This window comes from Marmota marmota, unplaced genomic scaffold, assembly GCF_001458135.2.
Source record: "Marmota marmota marmota unplaced genomic scaffold, marMar, whole genome shotgun sequence".
Classification (NCBI taxonomy): domain Eukaryota; kingdom Metazoa; phylum Chordata; class Mammalia; order Rodentia; family Sciuridae; genus Marmota; species Marmota marmota.
In genome coordinates, this window is record NW_025999990.1 from 45670530 (window position 1) to 45690879 (window position 20350).

The window sequence follows — 20350 nt, forward strand, 5'->3', positions numbered from 1 at the left end:
GGGGGTAATGGGGGCAGGAAAGATGGTAGAATGTGATGAACATCATTACCCCAGGTACATGTATGTCTGCTACAGAGAAATGAAAAGTTGTGCTGCAATTGTGTACAATGAATCAAAATACATTCTGCTGTCATCAATACACCTAATTAAAATTAATTAATCAATTAAAAAAAACAAATACAGGAAGCAAAGATTACTTCAATAGGGAGATAGAGGTCCCAAAAAAAAAAAAACCAGAAATCCTTGAAATGAAAGAAACAATAAACCAAATTTAAAGTTCAATTGAAAGCATCACCAACAGATTAGACCACTTGGAAGACAGGACCTCAGACATATCATCTTGGAAAGAATGTAGACCACACAGTAAAAATGATAAGAAACCATGAGTAGAACATTCAAAAAATATGGAATGGCATGAAAAGACCAAATTTAAGAGTTATTGGGATAAAGGAAGCAAAGAGTTCCAAACCAAAGAAATGATATTTCATACTGCTTAAAGGAACCAGTCATCAACAATTATAAATGAAATAATATAAGAAAAAATTCCAAACATGAAGAATGAATTGGAAAACCAAATTCAGGAGGCGTACAGGATGCCAAATATACAAAATCACAACAGATCCACACCAAGGGACATTATAATGAAAATACCTAACATGCAGCATAAGGAGAGAATATTAAAAGCCAAAAGAGAAAGGAATCAGATTACATATGGGGGAAACCAATTAGATTACGTGCAAATTTTTCAACCCAGACCCTGAAACATATCAACAAATATAAAGCTCTGAAAGAAAATGGATGCCAACCAAAAATCTTGTATCTAGCAAAATTAAGCTTTAGATTTGATGATGAAATAAAAACCTTCCATGATAAACAAAAGTTAAAAGAATGTACAACTTGAAAGTCTGCACTACAGGACATCCTTGGCAAAATATGCCATGAAAAGGAAATGAAAAACAACAATGAAAATCAGGAAAGGGAGGAATTACACTAGAGGAAAAACTAATCAAAGGAGAAACCAAGTTAAGTTAAATACCAAAAATAAACAAAAATGGGTGGGAATACAAATCATGTCTCAATAATAACCCTGAATGTTAATCACCTAAATTCACCAATCAAAGACATAGTCTGTCAGATTGGATTTTAAAAAAGACCCAATAATATGCTGCCTCCATGAGACTCATCTCATAAGACAAGACATCCACAAACTGAAGGTGAAGGGTTGGGAAAAATCATACCACTCACATGGACAGCGTAAGCAAGCAGGAGTTTCCATTCTCATATCAAATAAAGTAGACTTTAAGTCAAAGTTAATCAAAAGGGATAAAGAAGGATATTTCATACTGCTTAAAGGAACCAGTCATCAACAATTATAAATTTATATGCCCCAAACAATGGACATCTACGTTCATCAAACAAACTCTTGTCAAGTTTAAGAGTCAAATAGATCACAACACAATAATTCCGGGTGACTTTAACCCACCTCTTTCACCACTGGATACATCTTCCAAACAAAAGCTAAACAAAGAAACTGCAGAACTCAATAATACAATCAATAACTTAGACTTAACTGACATATACAGAATATTTCATCCTTCAATGAACGAATACACTTTCTTCTCAACAGCCCATGGATCCTTCTCTAAAATAGACCATATATTATGCCACAGAGCAATTCTTAGCAAATATAAAAAAGTAGAGATACTACCCTGTATTCTATCAGATCATAATGGGATGAAATTAGAAATCAATGATAAAATTTAAAAAAAAACTACTCCAACACCTGGAGACTAAATAATATGCTACTGAATGAACAATGGGTTGCAAAAGACATCAAGGAGAAGATTAAAAAATTCTTAGAGGTGAATGAGAACACAGATACAATGTATCAAAATCTCTGGGACACTATGAAGGCAGTACCCAGAGCAAAGTTCATTGCATGGAGTTCACTCCTTCAAAGAAGAAAAAGTCAACAAATAAATGACCTAACATTACATCTCAAAGCCCTAGAAAAAGAAGAACGAATCAACACCAAAAGCAGTAGAAGACAGGAAATAATTAAATCAGAGCTGAATTCAATGAAATTGAAACAAAAGAAACAATTGAAAAAATTGACAAAACAAAAAGTTGGTTCTTTGAAAAAATAAAATTGACAAACCCTTACCATGCTAACAAAGAGAAGAAGAGAGAAAACTGAAATTACTAACATACGTGAGAAAAAAGGAAATATCACAACAGACACTACAGAAATACAGAAGATAATCAGAAATTATTTTGAAAGCTTGTACTCCAATAAAATAGAAAGTATTGATGGCATTCACAAATTTCTAGAGTCATATGTTGAATCAGGATGATATACACAATTTAACCAGATCAATTTCAAGCAAGTAAATAGAGGACGTCATCAGAAACCTACCAACCAAGAAAAGCCCATGACCAAAGGGATACAGAGCAGGGTTCTACAAGACCTTTAAAGAAGAACTAATACTAATACTCTTCAATTTATTTCAGGATATAGAAAAAGAGAGAACACTTCCTAACTCATTCTATGAGGCTAATATCACCCTAATTCCAAAACCAGACAAAGACACATCAAAGAAAAAAACTTCAGACCAATATCTCTAATGAACATAGATGCAAAAATTCTCAATAAAATTCTGGCATATCGAATACAAAAACATATCAAAATGAGTGCACCACGATCAAATGGGATTCATCCCAGGGATGCGAGGTTAGTTCAACATAAGGAAATCAATAAATGTAATTCATCACATCAATAGACTTAAAGATAAGAACAACATGATCATCACAATAGATGCAGAAAAAGCATTCGATAAAATACAGCACCCCTTTATGTTCAAAATGCTAGAAAAACTAGGGAAAACAGGAATATATCTCAACATTGTAAAAGCTATCTATGCTAAGCCCCAAGCCAACATCATTCTAAATGGAGAAAAATTGAAAGCATTCCCTCTAAAAACAAGACAGGGATGTCCCCTCTCACCACTTCTATTTAACATAGTTCTTGAAAAACTGGTCAGAGCAATTAGAAGAAAGAACTTAAAGGGATACAGATAGGAAAAGAAGAACTCAATTAGCACTATTTGCAGACAATATGATTCTATACCTAGAAACCCCAAAACATTTCACCAGAAAACTTCTAGAACTAGTAAATGAATTCAGCAAACTAGCAGGACACAAAATCAACACCCATATATCAAAGGCATTTCTGTATATCAGTGACAAATACTCTGAAAGGGAAATAAGGAAAACTACCCCATTTACAATAGCCTCAAAAAAAAAAAAAAATACTTTGGAATCAACCTAACAAAAGAAGTGAAAGACCTTTACAACAAAAACTACAGAACGCTAAAGAAATAAATTAAAGAAGATCTTAGAAGATGGAAAGACCTCCCTTGTTCTTGGATAAGCAGAATTAATATTGTCAAAATAACCATACTTCCAAAAGCATTATACAGATTTAATGCAATTCCAATCAAAATCCCAATGACATTCCTCAGAGAAATAGAAAAAGCAGTCATGAAATTCATCTGGAAAAATAAGAGCCCCATAATAGCTAAAGCAATCCTTAGCAAGAAGAGTGAAGCAGGTGGCATCACTATACCAGATCTTAAACTATACTACAGAGCAATAGTAACAAAAAACAGCATGGTATTGGCACCAAAATAGACTGGTAGACCAATGGTACAGAATAGAGGACACAGAGACTAACCCATATAATTACAGTTATCTTATGTTAGACAAAGGTGCCAAAAACTTACATTGGAGAAAGATAGCCTCTTCAACAAATGGTGCTGGGAAAACTGGAAATCCATATGCAACAAAATGAAATTAAACCCCTATCTCTCACCATACACTAAACTCATTAAACCTGAGACCCTGTGACTAATAGAAGAAAAAGTAGGCCCAAATCTCCATCATATAGGTTTAAGCCCCTACTTCCTTAATAAGACTCCTATAGCATAAGAATTAAAATCAAGAATTAATAAATAAGAGATTCAAACTAAAAAGCTGCTTCGCAGCAAAAGAAAGAGCACTGATCTCTAGGGTACACAAAGAACTCAAAAAGCTAAACACTAAAAAAACAAATAATCCAATTAATAAATAGACCAAGGAACTGAACAGATACTTTTCAGAAGGTGATATACAATCAATCAACAAATATATGAAAACATGTTCAACATCTCTAGCAATTAGAGAAATGCAAATCAAAACTATTCTAAGATTTCACCTCACTCCAGTCAGAACAACAACTATTAAGAACACAAATCATAAGTGTTGGCAAGAATGTGTGGAAAAAGGCATACTCATACACTGCTGGTGAGACTGCAAATTGCTGCAGCCAATCTGGAAAGTAGTATGGAGATTCCTTGAAAAACTGAGAATGGAACCACCATGTGACCCAGCTGTCCCACTCCTGGGTCTATACCCAAAGAATTTTTAAAAAGCACACTACAGGAACACAGCCACATCAGTGTTTATAGCAGCATAATTCACAATAGCTAAACTGTGAAACCAAACTAGATGCCCTTCAGTAGATGAATGGATAAATAAAATGTAGTATATTTACACAGTGGAATATTAATCAGCAATAAAAGAATAAAATCATGGCATTTGCAGGTAAATAGATGGAGGTGGAGAAGATAATGCTAAGTGAAGTTAGCCAATCCCCAAAAAACAAATGCCGAATGTTTTCTCTGATATAAGGAAGCTGAATCACAGTGGGGTTGGGAGGGAGAGCATGGAAAGATTAGTGAACTCTAGATAGGGCAAAGGGGTAGGAGGAGAAAGGAGGTGACAAGGGGTGTAAAAACAATGGTGGAATGAGATGGACATCATTACCCTAAGTTCATGTATGAAGACATAAATGGTGTAAATACACTTTGTATACAACCAGAGATATGAAAATCTGTTCTCTATATGTGTAATATGAATTGTAATGCATTCTGCTATCATATATAACAAATTAAAATAAAAAATTTTTTAAAAAAGTATTAGGGCCAGGGATATAGCTCAGTGGTAGGGCATTTGCTTAGCATGAGCAAGGCCCTGAGGAGAAGAAAGATGCGGCAGGGATAGAAGGAAGAGGAGGAAGAGGTAGAAGAAAGATGAGAAGGAGGAGGGAGTAAAGAAGAAGAAGAGGGAGGAGAAAAACTATCATAATGTGCTGGGTGGAAAGGGATGTTACATTCCCATCATGGTTCTTTATCAGTTCAACCAAAGTTATGTCATGAGAGCAAAAATACAACTAAATATTTGTTTTACCAATTCTTATAAAATTGGTAGGTACAAATAGTCAATGTACACAGCTTTTAGAAGATATTTCAATTGACCAAGAAAGCCCATAAAAAATGCAACTCCAGGGCTGGTGTTGTAGCTCTTGCCTAGCATGAGGCACTGGGTTCGATTCTCAGCACCTATTGACAACTAAGAAAATATTTTTTTTAAAAAAAATGCAACTCTACTGGGTCTAAAATAATATACTAGCTATATTAATAATAAACATTGAATTGGTTATAACTTAGCTTATCTTTTTTGTCAGGAGGGCTTTTATGGAATTCATAGTCAATCTATTTTTAAAAGTATATCCAATGAACTCTGAATTAAAACATTACTCTTTCTACATTTTTTATTTGTATTTGTGTAGCATGTAGCAAAATATTAAAGATCATTCAACCAATAAGATGGAACCATTTCTTTTAAAAATAGGCTCAGGCCAGGCACAGTGCTACACGCCCATAATTCTTGTAATTCAGGAGGCTGAGGCAGGAAGATTGCAAGTTCAGAGCCAGCCTCAGCAGATTAGTGAGGCACTTAGCAACTGAGCAAGACCCTATCTCTAAAATATAAAAAAGGCACCCCTGGGTTCAAGCCTCAGTACCAAATACATACATACATACACATACATACATATATACATATGTACATACACACATATATACATATACATATATACATACATGTGCATATATATATACATATGTACACACATACACACACACACACACACATATATACACACACATACATATATATGTGTGTATATATATGTGTGTGTGTGTGTATATATATATATATGTGTACGTATATACATATGTATGTGTATACATACTCACACACACATATATGGGCTGGGAATGTAGCTCAGGGGTTAAGCACTCCTGGATTCAATCCCTGTACCAAAAAAAATAAAATAGACTCAGTAGTATGTAAGACACTAAGAACCTAAGTTAAAATTTAGTTTTCACTTTTAATTTTCTTCATTACAGATCCTCTCATTCTCATTATAATGGTTATCTTTGCTATTTTCTGCTCTCATACCCAGAAACAATATAGAACAGCAGATAGAGGGAGATGACACAAAACATAACTGAAATTGTGGGTAAGTAAGTAGAAGAAGAGGAAGGGCAACACTCTTTATGTTTGGTGATAGATTTCCAAATTTCTTGTTTGTTGTTCTTTAAACAAGAGATATCAGAGCTTTTAAATTTTTTTGTTCTGCATATTGACCAAATTATATTGTTATATTGTGCACATGTAAAAATATGTAACAATGAATCCCACTATTGTGTATAATTATAATATACCAATAATGTTTTTTTAAAAAGCTTCATTCTGCCATCTCCCTGACTGACTTCCCAAGGCCAGCAATTTGGGACTCTACTATAAAAAGACAGAGACTCTAAAAGAACAAATACAAATTAATTAATTAAGTTTTTTAAAAAGACACACCAAAAAAAGACATGGTAAAAGCATTGAGAATAGGCAGATATAGGTGTTTTTAAGCTGCAAAGCATAAGTTGTCATTAGATCCTGTTGAAGTAGCACAACAGTGAGATGTTAAGCATTAAAAAGTAGGTATTATCTTTATGTGACCTGTACGTCACACTATATTAACAAATAAATTAACTTCTTAACTTACTTTTACCCAATGCCATTCAGCAATTATCTCCACAGACCAAGAAGGATAAAGTTCTTCCTTAATAAAACGTAGGTGCTTCTGTCTGTTGGTCACCCAAGTAACAACAAGACAATTTGGAGCAGCCAGTTTCGGAATAGGTATTTGCTTTATTTGCAGTGGTGATAAATAACTGTACCTAAAAATACACAGAAAAAAATATGACCAAAATTTACAGCAAAAAAGAAAAGCAGGGAAAGACTTAGATAACATTGGCCCCATTACAAGCCTATTCTAGCTATTTATTTGTGTAGCTAAATATGAAGCTAGAGTGCCACCTGGTGGGCATATTATTACCCAAAAGTAAAAACTGACTTCATTTTTCTTTGACAAAATTGCCAGACTGTATTGTTTTTTAATCATTTCCAATCACATAATATAACCCAAAAGCCATGCACAAAATGCTGACCCCTCAAGTCACCTATCTTCTCACACAACTTCATCTCCTTTCCACTACATTTTCAACCCCCAATCCATCATCCCGTTTCTTTCTTCCTTTCCAATCAATTCCACTGAGCTCTCTGAAGCCCTCAGACTTTCATTTTAAAAGGAATCCATTGTCTTGAACCTACTAGCCATTAAAAGTAGAAAGTCTAGTTTATATTGACAGAACACTACTAGCTGTATGATACCCAATCAACTGAATATGCCCCCTTTTGCAACATCCAACACATGCAACAGGAGGGGAAAAATCAGTATCCTAATTCCATGGCTACTTCTAGCCCCTATCACATCCATCTTTGCATAAAATGTCCTTCTCTTTGAGACACATGCTATCCAGCTCTGCTACACTTACGCTCCTTACTGAATCCATTTCATCCTCACTCTCCATATTCAGTGATGACTTAAGCTCTGAGATCCTTCTACCTCACCAAGACAATTTCAAAGCATAGCCCATATCATGTACATGCCTCAACTATACTTTTTATCTAAACAAACAGAATTGTATTCACCTTACTTCAGTAGTCTACTGTGATGCAATAACCTGGACTTTACCATGACATTTGCTTCATCTCTGAAACCAATCACATTAATCTCTTGCCTCCTATCATTTATCTATTCTTTAACCTTAATCAAAGAATCCAGTGCCCTATTCCTCCCCTTTCAGTTTCTTCCTGGCCATACTTCATCTTCCACAGACTACCAATCACTTCATTACCTTTTCTCTAGTAACCTCAACTCCCATCCCCACCCACTCTACCCTTCAACCTCACAGTTCCTGCAAACCTTCTATCTTAACTCTATACCACCTTGTAATTCAATTTTTTCATACAGGGAAAATCATATAAAGACAAATATAGAAATTGGGTCACTAAAATTCTCAGTTTCTCAAAACTATTCGTAATTTTACTAACTATCCTTCATCAAGGACTCCAGACCCCCAACACTTTTCAGATTTGTCAAAACTTACTCTTGGCAGATGAAGCTAATTCATATAACAATAAAAATAAAAATCTTTAGGTTCCTTCAACTGCCCAATCCTCTCTCCCTTCCTTTTTATGCCTTTATTTATCTATTTCTATAGAATGACTTCACTTATGAAAGTTTATCCCTCCAGATGGGTTCACTTATTCCCATATTTTAGTATCTTGTCAGGCCAGATATCCCCTCCTTCTGTATTTCAATCTCTCTACTAATTCTTTACTACTAATCTATAAATATGCTTATATTATTCAATTTAAAAAGAAGAAAGCAGAGAGAAGAGGGAAGCCAAAGAGAGGAAGAAAAGCAAAGGAAAGAGAAGGGGGGAAGTGAGAAAGGAAGGATGGAGTAAAGAAAAAATAAATTCCCTTAATTCAATCTCCTTCTGTTTAAGCTAAAAACTGATTTTCACTTAGTCTTTCCACTCTTCCTCCTTTTACTCCTCAGTCAGCTCCAATAAGGCTTCTACTGCTTTTTCTTCTCTGAAAAAAGCTAACTGGCCTCCCAACTGCAAATACAATGAACACTGGAATCTAGCTCTAATGCAAGGCAACTGTACAATGTCAGGAATCATCGATCAATAGTTCTAAAATAAAAAAGTCACAAAAATTCTTTGCCTTGCATCTTTTTTTTTTTTAGTTGTAGATGGACACAATACCTTTATTTTATTTATTTATTTTTTGTGGTGCTGAGGATCGAACCCAGGGCTAGGCAAGCGGTCTAGCACTGAGCCACAACTCCAGCCCTGTGTCTTGCACCTTTAAAAGAAAAATATCCTGTTCACACAGTTCATAAACAAAAAGCATGAGGAAGGGAAGATAACTATGGAAAATAAGAAATTTCAGATAAAATTTAAGTCAAACTAGGAATTGTTTAATCAAGAAAACTGAAGAGTAGGAGGAAACACAAGTGAATACATTCACTAGAACTAAAGGGAAAAATTCTTAAAAGTTTTTAAAACACTACTAAAAGGAAAGCTTGTCTTAGTAACTAACTGAACTTACCATCACAAGAGAAACAAAAACTTAAAATGCATCATAAATTAAATTAAAAATATAAACAAATATAAGAATCAATAAGAAAAATTCATTCATAGCAGGTTATTGAGGAAAATTGGAAATATTATGCACATATTTCTAAATTTTAGAATCAGATACAAAAGAAGGCAAAGTTTTCATCCTTTGACAATACTGCCCAGGGTTATAGAAATAATCCTGAATGGTTTAGGCAGTAGCCTTATAACAAGTAAAAATTATATATATTTTTTGTTTGTTTTATCTCTTGGTAACAGGGATTGAATCCAGGGGCATTTTGCCACTGAGCCACATCCCCAACCCTTTTTATTTTTTATTTTGAAATAGGGTCTCACTAAGTTGTTTAGGATCTTGCTAAATTGCTGAGGCTGGTCTTGACCTTACTATCCTCCTCCCTCAGTCTCTGAGTGACTGGGATTTCAGGTATGCACCACCACACTCAGCAAAATACATTACTCTTAACATTCCAGTGCAGTTCAAGAGAATCATCTAATTAAGGAATTAAAACTTAAAAATTACTTAAAGCATTTTAGTAGTTACAGGTAACCTGTATCATAATGTTTATAGTATATTAAATTAGAATGTAAAAAGGACTATAGTTTTTTAATATTTTTGTAGTTATACATGGACACAATATCTTTATTTTGTTCATTTATTTTTATGTGGTGTTGAGGATAGAACCCAGGGTCTCACACATGCGAGGCGAGTGATCTACCGCTGAGCCACAACCCAGCCCATATAGTTTTTTTTTTTTAATATTTATTTTTTAGTTATAGTTGGTCACAATACCTTTATTTATTTATTTATTTTATGTGATGCTGAGGATCAAACCCAGGGCCTCACTTGTGCTAGGTGAGTGCTCTACCACTGAGCCACAACCCCAGCCCAGGACTATAGTTTTTAGGAAGCATATCTAGTAGAAAATTCATTTCCACTTACCTATTACTTCTTTTAACTGATTTATTCTGCCATGGTGGATCTATCACAATTACATCAAATGTTTTCCTACCTGAAATCAAAGACAATTTCAGAACCCTCTGAATATGAGTACTTTAAAGATGCAGCTCAGTGAAAGAAGACATTAATTAAGCATATATGAGGCCCTGAGTTCATTTCCAATACCCCAAAAAAATAAAAACTAACAATGTACTTTCATTAATAACACAAATACGACGGAATGCAAAAAAAGGTTTATAGCATTTATTCAAATATACTAATTTATCTTTAAAAATTAGTATTCCCCTTATAATTTAGGATCTCAGATTTTAATATAATTTCTCCCACTACTATTTTGTTTTTGCAGTACTGGGGATTGAACCCATGGGTGCTATACCACTGAGCTATACCTCCCTTTTTTACTTATTTTAATATTTATTTTTTAGTTTTCAGCAGACACAATATCTTTATTTGTATGTGGTGCTGAGGATCAAACCCAGGCTGCAGGCACGCCAGGCAAGCGCGCTACCGCTTGAGCCACATCCCCAGCCCTTTACTTATTTTTTTAAACATTTCTTTTTTAGTTGTAGTTGGACACAATACCTTTATTTTATTTATTTTTATGTGGTGCTGAGCATCAAACCCAGGGCCTTGCACATGCTAGGCAAGCGCTCTAAAGCTGAGCCACAACTCCAGCCCATACTTACTTATTTTTGAAACAAGGTTCTCACTAAGTTGCTCAGACTGACCTTGAACTTAGGATCCTTTTACTTCAGCCTCCAAAGTTGCTGGTATTATAGGCACGCAACACCACACCTAGCTCACTTCTGCTTTTTACAGACAATACCTACAGATGACTACAGCTCACTAAGCTGGATGCTAATAATTTGTAAATTCCCCATAAATCTTGGCAACCACATGAATATGTTCCTTTCAAATTAAGGTGACTTTTTTTACTTTACATTTTTTAATTTTTTATTTTGAAATTTCAGTCTTATATTTGATATACTGACCATAATAAAATTTTCCCATTTATCTACTAATTTCTTTTTTCCTTGTCCAAAATCAAAACCAGGATCATGCACTGCATTTAATTACCATGTCTCCTAAATATCCTCCAATCCAGCAAAATTCTTTCTTAAGTCTTTTATGACCTTGACATTTTTAAAGGATAGAGGCCAGTTATTTTATAGAATGTCCCTCAATTTGGGTTTGGTATTTCCTCATAATTAAATTTAGGTTATTTATATTCGGCAAGAGTACCATCAAAGTAATGCCTCAGCACCTTATCAGAAAAATATGTGTTATAGGATGTGAAAATGGCTTACCAATATTACTTTACATAACTAGATTAAAGTATTTTTGCCAGACTTCTCCAGTTTTTCCCTTGTAATAGACAAGTATCTTGTGGGGACATACTTTAAGATCGTGAAAACATCCTGTGTTTCATCTTTTCACCCATTCTCTTGACATCCAATTATTATTATGGTATTTGTCAAATAGAAATTTCTAGTTCCAGCATTCAATCCACATTAATTAATTGTAATTTTACCGTAAGGAGGAACGCTCTCTTTCCCCCCTTTTATAAATATATTTTTGTAAACCTAAAATCTCATAAGTAATAAAAGGGTACATTTACAATAAATATTAGAGTAACAAAGACTAAAAAAGAATGGGAAAAAATGTTCAAAGTAGCATGATTTTCTCATTAATTTGTTACCTTGTCATTTACTCTTAAAGAATTTATGACACTGCTACATAGATAACCACTTTCAAGTAAGATGGCCGGAGAGCAATTAAAAGAAACTTTTCATTAATAAACTATGTTGGAGTTGCTTGATAAAATCTTGCTATAAAACATCAACATAACAATAAACACATGATTAAATTCAATTTAATCAATATACCTCTTATGTACCACCTTTATCTGATTAAAAGTTACAACTTACTAAAAACACTGAACTAAGAATATGATACAGATTATTTCATTTAATACTCAAAATGACCCTCACAAGTAAATACTATACCCAATTTATAGATTAGGAAATTAAGGCTCAGCTTTATGAAGTGAATAGCCCAATGACTCAGCTAAAATTCAGAATCTAATTCAAATACACGTCTCTGTGACTATGGAATTCCATATTTAAATTTTTTAGCTTTGTACAGGAAAATGTCTCAATAAATTTTAGACATACACTTGAACATTAGCTTAGCCTAAAAGACTAGGAATGATCTGGGAATATTCATAACTGAAGCATTTCTATTTAGCTGTGAAGAAATGTTAAAGAAAGTAATATAGTTAAAATACAACTGTATTCTGGATTCCTAAGTACTGAAAACTAATTATATTTGCTCTCTTAGGGATAGTTTCTGACCCTTTGGTCATAATAAGAATATAAATTTAAAAGAAAAAGCAAAAATCAGCACATTTAAATTGACTTTGTGATACTAGGAATAGAACTCAGGGGCAATCTACCACTGAGCCTCACCCCCAGAATTTTTTGTTTTTTATTTTGGGACAGAATCTCACTAAATTGCTGAGGCTAGCCTTGACCTTGGAATCCTCCTGCCTCAGTCTTCCAAGTAGATGGGATTACAGGCATGTACCACCACATCTGGTGTAAATTCAATTTCAAAGAAAAATTATACTGGGAAAGGTGTTTACCCTATCATCATAATGTAGGCCCTTGTTCAAAATTCAGACTAGCTTTTAACTTCTGAGGTCACAGAAAAATTATCTTTTTCTAATAATAAACAAAATAATTACTTACAGTTCAGAAGTGGTTGTATACAAGAAATGTCAGATAAAAGAAAACTGCACTTTGGTGGCAAGAGGTATTTCTGTCCCATTAAAGTAATCATTTTTGTAAAACTAGAGTTATTTTCAACAACCCGTGAAAATAAATCCTGCTCTGTAACAGTCATATCATCTTCTCTCAATTGTAATGTCTGAAGTTCCATTTCATTCATAGAAGGTAAATGCTTTGCCATTTCACATAATCCTGACAAATTGCAGGTATCAAGTGGTAAAGTAATGGGTTCATTACACTTGTCCTGGTTTTCAAATAGTGGATACAGAAAACCACTTTTGAGACCTTCTTGGATTAATTTTAAAGATCCATCCAAAATCAGCTCTCTGATCTGTAAGAGAATTTGTTTAAATTACATTAAAAGGACATTGACATTATTATTTTTAAAGAGAGAGAGAGAGAGAGAGAGAGAGAGAGAGAATTTTAATATTTATTTTTTTTAGTTATCAGCGGACACAATATCTTTGTTTGTATGTGGTGCTGAGGATCGAACCTGGGCGGCACGCATGCCAGGCGAGTGCGCTACCGCTTGAGCCACATCCCCAGCCCAACATTATTATTTTTTGTTTGTGTGGTGCTAGAGATCAAACACAAGCATGCCGAAAATGTTCTACCACCCACCAGCTCAACCCAGCCCTAAAATAATTTTCTAAACAATGAAATGCCCACTGTGCTTTGGAGATCTGAACTTGTAAATTTTATTTTTGATATATTCTTTCACAATCAAAAAGAGAAAAATACAGTGTCCTACCATCAACATTAATTCAACATGTACAAAACTGGAATTATGATCCCTCCCAAGCTGAATTTCAACTGAATTAATTTCAGTTAAAGGCACTCCACAGTCAAGTATAAAATATTTATGCACTTTTTAAAATGTTTTTTAGTTGCAGATGAACACAATATCTTTATTTTATTTATTTATTTTTACGTGGTAATGAGGATCGAATCCAGTGCCTCACACATGCTAGGCAAGTGCTCTACCACTGAGCCACAATCCCAGCCCAGCATTGTTTAAATTCGAGAAATATACCCTTCATATTACTCATGCTTTCTTCTGTCACTACATCAGTATATTTTTTTCCTATGCCTTTATAGTTTCTAAAAGAGCACAAGTTTACATAAGTTTACATGTTTAAACTAATAGAAGCATATGAAGTATCGATAAAAACTGATTTAAACCATTTTACACTAAAAAAGTAATAATAAGACACTATTAACTTCTAACTCTGATCAAAACAATTTTTAAGAACATCCTTCTTTATGTAACCCATTTATTTTATATTACTTCATATGCATCTTCCCATGTAATCAATGAACATTTTATACCTACCTTTGTATGGTATGCCATAGCATCCAATTCACCTTGATTGAAAACAACACATCTTTTACGCTTCTGAAAAGCAGATAAATGACAAAGTTATTTGCTATCTATTACAATATTGATATTTTAAAATATTTTAATATTTCTTTTCTCTTTATCACACTCTATATTGTATATTTGTATATCTCAGTCTTCAAGAGGAAATAATTTCTATTGAGGTCAAAATCAATGCAAAGGGGTATGAACTAAGGAGGTAAGCTTTCCCAAAGTTCAAAAAAAAAAAAAAACGGGGGGAGGGGGGCGGTGGGGTGTGTGTGTGTGTGTATGTAAAATGTCACAGCAGTCTTATCTGCTATTAATAAGACCTAGTTCCACATGATAAGAGCATAATTCCAGCAACCATGAAACAGAAGTATGATTCAGCATGAACAATTATCACTATAATCTATCAGTTAATACATATGATATATAATACATAATAATTATTCTCAACTGTCTTCATTTCTGAGAGGCACTATCCATGTACTGTCATCAAAGGAAATTATACTGTTTCACTGTACTTTTTTCTTTTTGAGATAAGGTCTCACAATGTTGATCAAGCTGGTCTCAAACTCCTAGGGTCAAGTGATTCTCCTATCTTAGCATCCCAAGTAGCTGGTTACTGTAGGATGCCCTACTCTCCACTGAACTTTTAATAGTTCTTTATGATTAATCAGAGAGTTAGGTACAAATCAAATATATTTACACCATTGTATATCTAACACTCCATAGAAAAGAACACGTAAGATCATGCAACACAGAGCAAAATCTACTTTTTACTGCTAAAATCCTAGTGCTTACATGGTGCCAAACTCCTGGAAGGCAAACAAATGTTTGTTACCTGAATAAATAAATGGACTTTAAAAAGTTTATATATTATACATTTTATAAAATGTGCTTTTATATTATTATATATTTTAATATATAAAACATATATTTTCACATAATTATATAATATGTACATATTATATAATTTGCTTTAGCATACCTTATTTCTGGTCTTGATAACATTCATTACATATGTTCATCTATATCTTCCATAGTAAATGAGGAACACGCCCCACATAAAAGACTAAAAATTACAAAGTAATGTCTTTACTCTAAACTGCAAAGTCCCTCATAAATGTTCATTTGTCTGAATTAGTAAAAGTAGATATATTACTCACATTCCTATTGTATTGAGATCTGACAATACTATATATTTCCTTTTCTGTGTCTGACACAGACGATCAATACAAAAAAATCATAATAACAAAACTTCTACTTCAGGTACCTATAATAATGTAATAAGTTATATTTATTACTTTCCTTATTCTAATTTTCAACATGCTTTCCTATTTCATTCTTTTCCAGTAAATTATAAGGTACAAGAGGGATGGACTGTTTTTCTTGTTTTACCACACTATATACAATAGCACATAGAAAAAGCTCAAACATTTGTTGGATGAGTAATGAATATATTCCCATAGCTTACCGTTTACAGAGCATTCATGTATAGAACACTCACTTTCAAGCCCATTTTGCTTACTTTTGAAATGTGCAATTTGGTCTTCTAGAATGGTAGAATGTTAGGAAAGTTAAAAATTAGGATATGCTAAATCCTTTTTATGCTTTATTGATTCTTCCTTATACCTAATAAATCACAGGTATTTGAGATACTAAAATAAAAAATTGGGGTTTTCTGTAGAAAAATAAATATTTCTTAAAACTCTACCTTTCCAATAATAGAACTGGAGATTTCCTTTTTAACACCATTCAATAGATCTTCTTTTTCATTACTTTGTTGACATTCTTTGTGAACAGCTGGAGTTATATAAGGTTTGGTGACATTAAATAGTTCAGATCTAAAAACATATTTTTGTGGGGGAATTTCACAATTTCTTGAATCCTCATTTTCTGGCTTAGTGATAGAGTCAGGAGCAATAAGTGGAGCAGAGGCTCCAAAAGAAGATGCAGAATCCTTTTGAAGACAATCCAAGTGAACAGAAGAAGTGGACTCATTTTTATTGCAACAAGGCTTAGGATGCTGGTAAAGTTGATAATTTATCTTATTAATGAAAGAAAGATGATCCAATAACCACCCAGGTACCAACTGGTGTACCACAGACATTCTTTTCTTTTAAAAAGTTTGGAAATTAGTAATTAAAAGTAAAACAAAACTTTGAAGATCAACTTCTTAAATATCCTATACTTCAATAAATATAAACTTCATATACACAGACCTGATATGCAAGTATACAAACTGGACACGTGCGTAAAAAACAAATTTAAGCATTCATGATATGTTAAAACATATAGCAGCTCTTAAGAAAAAATGCAATGGTTTAATAAAATCTTTTAATTTCAGAGCTGATCATTCAAATTTTTCAGCCAGCTTGTCCAAAGAGGTTTTAACTTGATGTTATCTGGAATTCCAATTTGATCTTCCTTCTTCCTGTGCCTTACACAAATTTCTTGCTTGGTCCTTGAATCTAGCCACAATGTCCACATGTAAGGAAGTCACTGAATTCCTTAAAAGATGAAAGTACACTGTTAAATGAAAGAATACTAGTTACCTAAGTAAATACATTCTTTTTTAATTAGATAACTACTTGAGGAGGGTCACAGAATTTCAAAGAGTTGTTAGTAGGTCAGCCCATTTTGTTCAAACTACATTTGCCACAGTAAATCAGCCCATTCTCCCAGTATCATTGCCCTATTTAACTACTGTATCAATGGAGTAATAGGGTTAAAAGATTGATCTAGTCAAAACAAATGCAATTTTAACAGCACATAAAACGCACTAAATCCTAGCAAAACTGCAAGGCTGAAGGTCAGATTTGTTATCAGCCTGAGCCCCTCCCCTCCAGTAACTAGGTTTTACAGAACTTCCTTTAAAAAAAAAAAAAAAGAGTTTATAGTTCTGGGTATAACTTTATAAATCAAATGTAATAGAGAACTTAAAAGGGCCCGGAATAAGAAATAAGCAGTTAACAGTACAGCCAACAATAGCATTTAGATTCAAATTTCTAACAAAGGGAATTACTTGATCTCACAGAGCCTCAATGTTATCATTTTTATAGTGTCTCAGCTTATATAATTAAAAGAGATAATCTACATGAAATGCTGTGCACAAAGCCTGACATACAGCTTACATAAATACTGATAGTATTGGCAATAGGGATCCTTTCGATCCTTGGTTCTCCCTTGATAGTCACCATGTGTGAGGAAGGAGATCGTTGCTAGTAAGATCTAGAAATTTAGATGAGAAAACTGAAACTCGGACAAAACAGGCTATATGCCCCAAAATCACATGCTAGTTAACGATACAATTACTACAAGACCCGGCTATCCAAACTTTCGCTCGGAGATTTCCCACCACTTTCCAGTTATCGGGCAATACCAATCTTTGGGTTTAAACTCAGGTAAAGGAGGAAGTCTTATTTTAGCAAGGTAATCCACGGTATTTTTTGTTGCCCTTCTGCTACATCTCTGATTCACATCCACCCGCCTCAACCGGTCACCCCCAGCCCCCAGGATTCTTCCTGCTTCTAACAGGCCACCCACCACTAGAGGACCGCCAGACGGTGGCGAGCAGTCAAATCTCCAGCCAGAATCCTGGAGGCAGCCACACCAGTACGATCCCTGGAGCCGAGTGCACCCACATTCGGCAGCCACTACGTCCTGCTTCACCATTCCCTTTTCAGAAAAGTGCCCGCCGCCTTCCCAGACTTTCATGGAGACACCGCGCATCAAAATAGCGGTCATGAAAGACACATCCTTCAGGGGAAAGAGGAAAAAAAAAAAAAATCTAAGACTCAATGGGCGCCGCCATGTTGCTGTACGGAAAACATTTCCACGGCGCCCCAGAGCACTCAGCCTATTCCTTGGTAGCACGGGACCTTGGGTCTTTAGAGCTAACTTTGATGGTCAATCCAGACCTGGTAGAGAAAGCTTCAGAGTGCCCGCGAGGCGGAGAGGCGCCATCAGCACGTAGAGTTCCCGCGACGCAGAGCGGCGCCTACGAATTGCGTTACGCGTTACGTAAGCGTGATGACGTCAACCCCGGCGGAGATTTTTAAAATTCAAACCGTCTGGGCGGTCGGAGGCAGAAGCTCTTGTTTTGGCGGCGTATTAGTATGTAGCGAAGAGTAATTACACAAAATACAGAGATTCGTCCATTCGTCCGCTGAGCCTTGTCAGGAAACTGGAAGAAAGGTAACTAATAACATTCAGTTCTTTGTTAGTGCAAAACTATTCTGGAGGGAGAAAGTGATAGAAAGGGGCAATCTTTAAGTGTTTGCTGCCGCGAGAGGCCTAGGGCCGAATCTGAGTCCAATAAATTTAAACTAGCAACGATTTTTCCGGGAAGGAGGGAAGAAACTAGGGGACTCTGTAGAGGATAGAGACTGGAGCGAGGGAAGAGGGTGTGAAGAGAAGGACAAGAGAGGAACTGTTGTTGTGAGTATTGTAGCATCTTAGTGGCTGTGTAAGGAGGAAGTCTCCAAGTCTTAATCTTAAATCTTGAGAGTACATTTTAAGTGGAGATTTGGAATAGACATAGAGGAGAGCGGGAAAATGGAATAGATAGAACAAGTGTACGTGGAAGGAGAAGAAGTAAGTAGCCAAAATCAAGAAAGAAAGAGTGTAATCAGTATAAAAGAGGAATGTGGGCCCCGAAAAGTAATAGGATGACCACGAGTGTACAATTTCCTGGATGCCAGGGCAGGATCTGAGAAGGCTAAGTAGGTAGTGTCTAATGCTGCAGAGTTCAGATAGGATACAATATTGTCAATCCTGAATATCCAAGGGGAAAATCTTTTAAGTAGATGTAAAAACAATGAGATGCTAATGTGTTTTGAAAATGGAAGCAGCTTATAGATCATGTTGTGGATAGATGACTTATCGTTTTTGAAGGGAACATAGGAATCAGAAGGACAGTGATTGATTATAAACTGTGAAACAATAGGTTAAGCATAAAGCAGGAAATATTGACTTTGGGAAAAGAAAACACAATAATTCCATTCTTTGAAACAAAAGTAAGGAAATGTTTTGAGGGGAATAAGGGAAATTGAGGTGGTTCTTCAGCCTCTGACTTGCCAACAACAATGAGTGGTCAAGGTTAATTTTCAGGAATTTTGCTACCATGGATATTCTTGTGAAGGCAGGGATCAGATATTATTCTTTGTATTGCCTGTGTTACCTGACACACTCCCTTGTGCATGGTAGGGCAGTTAGTAAATTGTGTGTAGAATATTTTAAAATGAATTTAAATAGGTATTCTTTGCAGACCTCGGTGTACAGGAACAAGAAGGGGAAAGATTATCTTGAAGATGAACCTAGTTGCTTTTATATTTGAGGATAAAGATATTAGTTATTGCCTAGTCTACTTTTGTTCTAAATATGGAACATTTTTCTAATACTGAATTCATGAATGTAGTTCATAAGCATGAAGCGCAGTTCATTTTCCACCGGTGGTGCCGGCCGCCTCTCTATGCAAGAGTTAAGATCTCAGGACATGAATAAACAAGGCCTTTATACTCCTCAAACGTAAGTGCTGCCATCTGTGGTCCTAATCTGTGTTTTTTGTTTTGTTGTTTTTGTTTTTGTTTTTGTCTTAGGCAAAGAAATTATAAAATAGTTAATATAAAGATGTAGTCTGTGTAATGTGTTAGTGAATCCTATCTGTTCCCAGTGATACAATATTTGGGATCAACAATACTAGGCACTAGGCCTGATACCAGTGTTTCTTAAATTCCCAAATCCTCTTTTATAATTGTTTTTCATATTTTTAATTGGTACATTATAGTTGTACATAATGGTGGGA

The 20350-nt window shown here is 34.7% G+C and overlaps 2 protein-coding genes across 8 annotated transcripts in view; one reads left to right on the plus strand and one right to left on the minus strand.

Moving 5' to 3' along the window:
* Positions 1-18571, minus strand: part of Mettl4 (methyltransferase 4, N6-adenosine) — a 29013-nt gene extending 10442 nt beyond the window's left edge. The window contains exons 1-6 of one of the 7 annotated variants that reach the window (XM_048806487.1): positions 18465-18571; positions 16259-17054; positions 14515-14577; positions 13143-13512; positions 10375-10444; positions 6944-7118 (exon numbers count right to left, since the gene is read on the minus strand). In XM_048806487.1, the coding sequence (XP_048662444.1) occupies positions 6944-7118; positions 10375-10444; positions 13143-13512; positions 14515-14577; positions 16259-16654 (1074 nt within the window). In that variant the 5' untranslated portion in view covers positions 16655-17054; positions 18465-18571. The other 6 variants (XM_015482511.2, XM_048806483.1, XM_048806484.1 and 3 more) reach the window with 6 other exon arrangements.
* Positions 18572-18599: 28 nt separating this feature from the next.
* Positions 18600-20350, plus strand: part of Ndc80 (NDC80 kinetochore complex component) — a 39152-nt gene continuing 37401 nt past the window's right edge. Inside the window, exons 1-2 of the mRNA XM_015482513.2 lie at positions 18600-18741; positions 19964-20073. Of these exons, the coding sequence (XP_015337999.1) occupies positions 19973-20073 (101 nt within the window). The 5' untranslated portion in view covers positions 18600-18741; positions 19964-19972. The remainder of the gene's footprint in view (positions 18742-19963; positions 20074-20350) is intronic.